Source organism: Pinus tabuliformis, chromosome 1_1 (assembly GCF_031772625.1).
Source record: "Pinus tabuliformis cultivar Carrire ecotype Pingquan chromosome 1_1, CPIR1, whole genome shotgun sequence".
NCBI classification, from domain to species: Eukaryota; Viridiplantae; Streptophyta; class Pinopsida; order Pinales; family Pinaceae; genus Pinus; species Pinus tabuliformis.
In genome coordinates this window covers 537,726,627-537,735,878 of record NC_142297.1, presented here as the reverse complement: position 1 = coordinate 537,735,878, position 9,252 = coordinate 537,726,627, and the positions used below count along the sequence as shown (strand labels likewise).

Below are 9,252 nucleotides of genomic sequence, written 5' to 3'. Positions count from 1 at the left end.
ACCATCATGGATTAGGGTTCATATTTTCTACTTTTTTTTTCTTTTTCTTTCTTTTTGTCCTTTGATTATGCTTTTAGCACATACCCTCTTTACATTTTTTAATTTTAATATGGGAGAAAAATTTTCAGGAAGAAAAGGCATGTACAATATTACAAGACTAACCATAGCCAATTCAAAATTATGAATCGTATTATTATAGGACCCTAACAGTGGCTCCACATGGGGGTGGCATTTCCTGGTGAAATGTCAAGAAATTTAAGATCAGTAGTCCTTGAAACATTGATTGTGGCTAGCTTGTAACTGCTCCTCTGTGTTTTTCTTTATTCATACATATGATGGTACATCTTTCAAAGCTTAGGGCCTTCTCTTCGGGCTTCAACCTCAAAATCTTACCATCTAATCCAATCTAAACTCTTAAATGTCATATACAATGAGCAAAGTAAAATGAACTACTATTAATCTATAGATAAGTAATGCTTCAACATTCTACCATTGACTGGTCCTCCTAGTAGATATGTTCCATCTAACTGTCTCAAGAAGAATGCATTGTTACCTTTGTAATCATAAATGATATAAGGGCCTTTCCATAGGAAATCAAATTTTCCATGTTTACCTTTCTCTTCTCTTCTAGAATCCCATTTAAGTACATTGTCACCTATGTAAAAATCATCAGCTTTGGTTTTCTTGTCAAAAATATTTTTTATTTTATCCCGGATCACTAATGATTTGACATAGACTTCTTCTCTGGTTCGCTACAAGTGTATTGTCTAATTTATCCTCCTCTGGATGTCATTTTGTTCGACTTGCAGCTCTTGAATCATTTTCATCACTGGTACTCCTAAAGAGGATGGAAAAATAACATCCATTCCATATACTAGCTCATGAGGAGATGTACCAATGGAATTTTTGGTAGTAAGTTTGTTTGCCCATAAGGCATTGACCAACTTTTTGCTTTAGGTCTTCTTGTTGTCTTCTAGCAGTTTCTTGATGATATTGACAAGGATTTTGTTTGAGGATTCTGCAAGTCCATTACCTTAAGGGTAATACACTGTGGAATGGCCAAGGGTAATGTGATATTTGTTACAAAAGTCTATCATTTTCATGGATTTAAGGGTAGTTGCATTATCCGTAATGAGATTTTTGGGGCATCCAAATCTAGAGAGGATATTGTTTTCAAGGAATGAGATGATGACAAAGCTTGTGGCTTATCTAGAAGGGATGGCTTCTATCCATTTAATAAAGTAATATGTGGCTATCAAAATCCATTTATGTTGGGCTGAGGAGGATGGGTGAATTTATTGAATGAAGTTTAAACCCCACTGTTGAAATGAAACTTTTGTTGATATGGGTTTGATAGATAAAGGTGAGAGCTTCCTTTTTCCCTCAAATATTTGGCACTTGTGACAGAAGGTCACATATTTCTTGACATCTACAAAAAGGTGGGCCAGTAAAAATCTACCCTTAAAACCTTATGAGCAGTTGGTTTCCAATAAAGGTGTCCTCCAAAATCTCCTGCATGAAATTCTTGCATAACTTTGTCAACTTGATCTTTTAATAAACAATTTAATAGAATTCCACCATTATCATTCCAAAATAAATAATTATCTATGATACAATATTTCATTGATTTCATTTTCAAAAATTTAGCTTTAGTTATAGATAAACTTGGAGGAGCTTGCAAATGTAGTAAAACAAATATGATATCTGCATACCAAGGTGAATCTATAAAAGGTTCATTGACCAATGGAATCACCATCTCTTCCTGATCATCTAGGGCCCCAATGAAATTTACATCTAAGGCTTGACAATTTGATTCATCCATGAGTTTAGCTAATCCTTGGTCTTTGATAAGTCTTGTAGGCTTTATTTCTATGTCATATTCCCAAATAGTGGCAATCCATTTGCCTCTCTTCCCTTCAGGTCCATCCTATGTCATAATGTCCTTTACTGCTGAATTTGGAACATAAGAAATGATGTGTGAATACAAGATGTATACTCTAAAATATTTAATAGCTTTTACTAAAGAAAGTGCTTGCTTTTCCATTATGTTTTACTTTAGTGTAGCATCTCTCAAAGATTTTCTGAAAAATGCAATAGGCTACTCATATCCTTGATCATTCTTTTGCAACAACACTACTGCAATAGTGTGTTTTGAAGCAAAAGAAAAAATTATAAAATATTTTTTGAAATCAAGACTTATGTGGACTAGTGTTTTAGTTATGGCTTCTTTGATTGCCTCAAAAGAATATTTAGAATCTACTGTCCACTTAAGTTCTGAATCTTTCATTAACATGTTATTTAGTTCTCTAATTAATTCTACTGAATTTGAAATGAACCTCCCAAGAAAATTTATTTTGCCGAAAAATGACTGTAATTATTTGATGTTTCTAGGATGAGTGATGTTCATGATCGCCTCTATTCTAGATGGATCTATTCTAATTCCATCTTTGGATATTATGTGTCCCAAGGATTTACTCTCTTCTAGACCAAAGAGTGTCTCTTTGGGATTTAAGAAAATACCAAATTTTTTGCATTTAATGAAAACTCTTCTTAGGTGATCTAGATGTTAGCCCAAAAGCTATATTCATTTCTCTTTGGAAGGTAGCCCATGCATTCATTAGTCCAAAAGGAAACTTTAAATACATAAAAGTACCCCAAGGAGTGCTAAATGCAGTCTTTGCTTGATCCTTTGGTTGAACTAATATTTGGTTGTATCCAGAGAGTCCATCAAGTAATGAAATTCTAGATGATCCTACTACCCTTTGGAGAATGTGGTCCATTTTAGGGAGAGGGTAGTTATCTTTTAATGACACTTTGTTAAAGTTCCTAAAATCAACATAGATTTTGATTTCTCCTGTCTTATTTCTAGTAGTGACCAAATTAGAGACCCATTCTGAATATCTAATTGGTGCTATGATTTGTGCATCCTACATCCTTTTTACTTCCTTTTCAATTAATGGCATAAGAACTGGATTAATTCTCCTAAGATTTTGTTTAAAGGGTTTATGATCTTCTTTGATAGATACCTTATGTTGAATTAGCTGGTATCATAAGACTTAAGGTCTTCATAACTCTAGACAAATACATCTTGAAACTCTTTGAACAGATTTATGTATTTCAATTTTTCATCTGGAGGTAATGATTTGGATATTTTGATAAGCTTAGGTTTTTCCTTTGTTCCTATTTTACATTCTTCTATATCTTCTCTTAAAGGCTCCATTTTTGGTTTCCTAGCAACATCATTTGAATCAAAGAAATCTTCTAAATGGGACTAATCCCTTGGGAAAAAAGTTACCTTTAAGGTTTAAAATTTTACGATCATCATTCATTATTTCTTCTATTTCTATATTTTCTAAGTTTTCTACTTCTACTTCAGTGAATTTAGTGGGTTTACCTACATCTAAAGTATTTATATCTATTTCTCTATCCATGTTTTTATCTACTGTACAATCAATATCTATATTATAGTTTTGAAACTCTCCTTCAGTATTCATGAAATCATAAATTTGAGAATCTTGTGAGAAAATCTGCCAGTATCTGAAATTGTCAGCTATGACAGGTCTGTGCCTTACTTCTTCAGTGTATTGGTGATTGGGTTGAAAAGGTAATTTGCAGGTACTATCAAAAGTGGCCAGGCTGTGAGCTTGCATGTTTTGTTTCATAGGAATGGAAGAAAAATCAGTTTCAAGAAGGTCCTTAATCAAATCTAGGACAGTCTCTCTGTATTGGCTAAGTCTAGGATTATTCATAGAGTATTCTCCTTTAATTTGTTTTATAATCAATTCTGAATCTCCCATGATAGAAACTCTCTTGGCTCCAAGTTTTCTAACAATTTGTAGTCCTAAGATTAAAGCTTCATATTCTTCCATGTTGTTTGTGAATTTAAAGTTTAATATAAAGGCATGACCTTCAGAATTATTATTCTCCATGTTATGTATCCAAATTCATGCACCTACTCCTAATCTACTTACAGAACCATCAAAATCCAAATGCCATAAAGACTCATGAAATATGTTTTCACTATTAGGTGATTTGTGTTTTTCTTCTACAACTATGATTTCATTTTTTCCATTGTCTGAATTGTACAAGATAAAAGAGTCCATATCAGAATGCATGGAGTATATGGGGAAATTTTTTGGTTTTTCTGCACTACTCACCATGTATTTCATCAAGGTCTATCTGTAAAGTTTTATTGCCTAACCAAACACAGAGATGGTGGCATATGACATGTCTAACTGTAGAGATCCCTGCAATTTTTCTCCCCATGAGTGAGATAACATCATTCCATACTTCAGTGGGATATCAGCAACTACTATGTCCATGAAAATATTCTTTGCTGGGCACTAGACTAGAGTCATACACAAATCTTTAATCAGGTCAAGGCATTTGAATAGGCTAGAATCAAAGGAAAATATGTCCTTGTATGGTCTGGTGATATCTAAGTTTAATATCTCCATGATTTCTTTTGGCATTAGGTTATGGGATGCCCTTGAATCTAGCACAACATTATGTAAGATTTTGTCATGAACATTTAAGCTAATGTAGAATAGAGGGATACCCCCTTGCTGATGTGTGCCATTTACTTCTGGGCCAAACAATAACTCAGGTTGATCATCACCAAGGTTTACAACATCTTCTCCTTCTCCTATGTTTAGTGTTTGAATGATTTGTGTTTTATATGATTCATTTTTCACTAACTCTGTCAAAGGAACTCATATTTTTAATTTCACTATCTCAGTCTTAATGTTGAATGGCAATTGAGTTTTGCCTAATTTTGTGAGATCTTCCTGAGAAATTGTGGTCTATGTAGTTTTATCTTCTTTATCAACAGTTGGAAATTTAGTTTGTGTACTAGTTGTTTTGTTTTGGATTCTCTTATTTGGGATAGTTTGACTAACAGTTTCAGTTTGAGTTTCAACTCTAGTTATATCTACAATTTCAAGGCTGGAAGTCTCTTGAGTTCCTCTAGGGAGAATTTGTAGCACTTTGTTCACAGGAGCTTCTGTTATTTTTTTAGTTTGTATTTGGATTGATTTCTTAGCGGGAATTTCATTATTCTTTTTCCTTCTAAGGCTCTATTGTTTGTGAACTTCATATATAGTAGATTCATAGCCTTGTTTGAAGTCAAAGGTCTCTCTAGATTCTAATTGTAATTGTTGTAGCATGTACAATTCCTGTTCTTCCTCAGTAAGAAAAACAACATCTTCAATTTTAACTCCTAATAGATTTATCTGGGTATCCTCCTCTTCTTTATGGTTTTGTGCACCCTCGACATAGTTTTCCTGAAAAGGAGGTCTAATCTGTTGATTTGGTATATCATTTTTTCCAGTGTTGGGATTCTTCCTAAAGTTGGGGTTTCTAATTGGGGGTGGATGTTGATTTTCCCACTGAGTTTTTCTTTCCATTTTTTCTAACCTATCCATTATCCTTTCTACACTCTTTGCTAAACTATCTATTTTACCATCTGAAGTGGAAGTTTCCTCTTTAATAACAACTCTTTTTTCATTTCCCGTTCTAGCTTTTTTAGCTAATAAATTGGCTTCTACACTAACAACATTACTTTGCATCTGTTCCAATGTTCCAAGGTTTCTTTCCCTTAACTGGTATGACATATGAGTGTCAAAACCATTAGGGAATTTGATCAATGCTAGGTCTGGTGGAGGTTTAATATTAGCAAGGATTGCATTTTAGATGTTATTGTTAAACTCACATGGACAGCAAGACAATGTGAAAGATAAATCAGTGAGTACATTTTTATTAACATCAGATATACATTTATAGTACAATATGTGACTCTTGGGATTCAGATCCCAAGGTCTCTTGGACTGCTTTTGTCCATTCGAATTCCACACTAACCCACTTAGGATTAGGTGTCCAACATTCCCCCCCTTAATCCGAAGGGTTATGTATGAGTCCAAGAAGAGAGCTGTAATACAAAATGTGCAAAAAATGCATGGCAGCACTAGGCTGAATGTGCTCTATGAAATGTTGGTAAAAAAGGGCGGTGGTTTAAGGATGACCACCAACACTGGAACGCTTAGTGCAGTTCCTGGAACTCTTCCAAAACTGGCAAGAAACTGAAGTTTTCTGCTAGAGGAAGGGATCCTATTGTTTTAAAGAGGGAAACCTTCAACCATAAAAGGGAGGTCTCACCCCACATAAAAGGTAAAACTTCAACCTGAAAAGGGAAGTCTCAACCTGTGATGGTTTAAGGATAACCAACAACTCTGGAATGCTTAATGCAATTCCCGGAACTCTTCCAAAACTGGCAAGAAGTTGGAGTCTTCTGCTAGAGGAAGTGTTCTCAATTTGTTCACGGGCATCATTGTCTCTGGCTACAACTCTGAAACTGGTGTGGCAGGTTGTGGCTCAGGCTCGCTTGATGTGACTTTGAAGCTTGTAGATGACCATCATTTTCCCCCCTGTCAGGTACAAGGTGAGAAGATGGAGAAAACTCGACTGCAAGACTCTTCAATACTCTGGAACAAGTTCTGACATGTGTTTGGAACATCTTCTTGGTTGTTGGTGCCCATTGCCAAGAAGCGATCCATCCAAGATGAATCTTTGTTCTTGCAGGACGTTTTTTTCTGAAGCATCTGTGTGAATAATGGCTGGTTTTATGACAGTGCTTACAGGGATGAAGATCAAAACAGTGATCTTTCAGATGGCCAACTCGGTCACAGTGTTGGAATTTCACGATCTGTTGTTGTTGTTGTTGCTGTGGAAGAGGGGCAGAGTCTGGAACAGCTGAAGCTGAACTGTCATGAGGAGTAGGTGCATTGTCATGAGGAGCAGATGAAGTGTCATAAATGAATCTAGCACTCTGAAACTGAATGGGCTTTGAGTAGTCTAGAATATGAAACGACAAGTCCTTGTCATATCCAAGACCTGTTCTATGCTTGTTGTGGACAAGCTGTTCCCAAGGTCTGATGATGGGCTTGGGAAGTGCAGATTGAGTTTCTGCATCTGTATATACAACTGCTGCTTTATTTGGTACTGAACCTGAATGAACTTGAACAATATTGACTTGCTGTTTATGGGAGTCTGCTTCATTGTTCTGAACAGAAACAGGTTCAGAATGATGACTCCACTGCTGTAATTCTTCTTGCTGTAGCTTTGTTTCCAGCTGCAAAAATCAATATTTTCTTGTACATTTTTAAAACAGATTTGAATGTTTGCGACAATGGCTTTATCAATCAAAATTGTATTGTCCGTGGTAGAATGTATTAGAGTGTTCAACAATTATAATACAGCACCCATTCTATCCATTTCACAATAATATCACTGCAAAAAAATTGATTAGTGTACCACTTTGTCTTCAAAAAATCTTCAAGCATGTAGCTTCTCAATATACTTCCATATACAATGCAATTTCATACCATGAACATATTCTGTGCAAAATTATACAGAAAAAACATCTTAGCCAACAAATTTTAATAAAGAAGTAGCTGGGAAGTAGAGAACCTGGTTCTTCAAAAATCTAGATCAACATACGACAACCCAAACATTTGCAGAAGTCATAACACTTGTCTTGTAACTTGAATATCTATGTATTTCAGCCGCCAGACTTGAATTTCAAAACCCCTTCAAATAGGAAGACCAGTGTGAATTGCTTTGGGTCTGCTCAAAGCTTGAAGTCAAGAACATAAAGAATTTCATTCCATTTCAGTCACCATAGACTTGATATTACACCTTCAATTTCATCATCATTGTATGCATAATTGCAATCCTTGATTGCAAATCTATAACATATATTTCAAGTTTCAGTTCTAAGCATTAGGCGGAAGAGCAACAATGAAGAAATCCCCAAGCGTGATATTACAATTGCAGATGAAAGCAAGAAGACAGTGGTAGTGAGTCTCTGGAATGATCTTGCAAAGAAAGAAGGACAAGTGTTGCTTGACAATGGACCTTACTGCATTTTTATTCTGGCTGCAAGAAATGAATTCAGTAGCCTGTAAAATATAGCATACTCTGCTCCTTGTGCAAGAGTGCTCTCGGCTTCACTTCAGCCACACAAAAGCCTCTGCCAAAAAACACCTCCTAGAAAAAGCGCATACAAACGACTTGTGGAAAGATGAGAAAGAGCAAGAGAACCATCCGCGTTCCAACTATAAGTCCAAGTGCACCTATTATTGTTGACAGGTTTTGTTGAATAAGCAATGTCGATCAACAACCTTCCCGTCAGAGGGTCCCGTAAGACTAACTCTACTCTGCTCTTTTGCCGCGACGCCCTAATCGGGTGAGGGAAAGAGACTACCCCTCTAGCAGTTGGATAAACTCTCTACCGTGTAGCCATGCTTTCACAAGTAAAACCCTTTAAAAATGTGCCCACAATCCAACTTCAACAAATTATTTTATATTTTACGAAGTCACATATCATGTATCGAGCAGCACCGTATATTTACTCAAATACGATAACATAATATATGACAGATACATCTCAGAATATATGTTGATGGAGCACCCTCATGGTTTTGAGTTTGTGACTTATTCGGATCCTTCAGTTATAGATGTCGTTATAAAAGACACGCATACATTGGATGGAAGAACGGTTGAGATTAGACGTTCTATTCCAAGAGAAAGCATGGACTTAATCAAGGGTCCAAAGACAAAGAAACTGTTTGTTAGTGGCTTACCTCCATCGGTTGCAGATGAGGAATTAAAGAATTATTTCAAGAAATATGGAAATGTTGTCGAGTCACAAATTATGCAAGATCACAGAGTTACTCATAGAAGAGTTATTTAGGTTCACAAAGGAGACACAATAGCTGAATTTCTCCGTTCTGTTTAGCAGCAACTCGCACCATGAGCGCTATGGAGGAAGAAGCTTCCACGGGACCTCCGGACGCTGGTCGTCCCTCCGCGAGGCCTGCCGGAGCCGATCTGGACTCTATTGACCGTGAAATTGCTGCGCAGAGGAAAGTAGCCCTCCAGGAAGGCAAATTGGATGCTGCAATAGATGCTCTTTCAAATATAGAGAAGCAGATGAGGCTTGCTGCTGATGTTTCTGGAACTCGAAAGGTGGTAGTGGCGATAGTGCAGATTTGTTATGAAGCGCGTGCATGGAAGACACTAAGTGAGCAAATTAGCGTTCTTTCCAAGAAAAGAGCACAGCTGAAGCAGGCAGTCACTGCGATGGTTCAGCAAGCCATGCAATATATTGATGAGACACCTGACCTCGATACATGTGTTGAACTGATCAAAACACTGAATAATGTCTCAGCTGGGAAGATTTATGTCGAAATAGAA

The 9,252-nt window shown here is 36.3% G+C and overlaps 1 protein-coding gene across 1 annotated transcript; it reads left to right on the top strand.

Moving 5' to 3' along the window:
• The first annotated feature begins 8,162 nt into the window (after positions 1–8,162).
• Positions 8,163–8,749, top strand: LOC149214177 (heterogeneous nuclear ribonucleoprotein 1-like). The gene is made up of 2 exons (XM_089389315.1): positions 8,163–8,242; positions 8,437–8,749. Exons 1-2 carry the CDS (start codon positions 8,163–8,165, stop codon positions 8,747–8,749), a joined length of 393 nt encoding a protein of 130 aa, XP_089245441.1.
• The last annotated feature ends 503 nt before the right edge of the window (positions 8,750–9,252 follow it).

What these genes read in the sequence shown, in the direction of transcription:
- LOC149214177 (XM_089389315.1), top strand. Translation starts at nt 8,163, where the DNA reads ATGTCGATCAACAACCTTCCCGTCAGAGGGTCCCGTAAGACTAACTCT. An exon ending in TGCCGCGACGCCCTAATCGG is followed by an intron (nt 8,243 to 8,436) that starts GTGAGGGAAAGA and finishes AATATATGACAG; the next exon opens with ATACATCTCAGAATATATGT.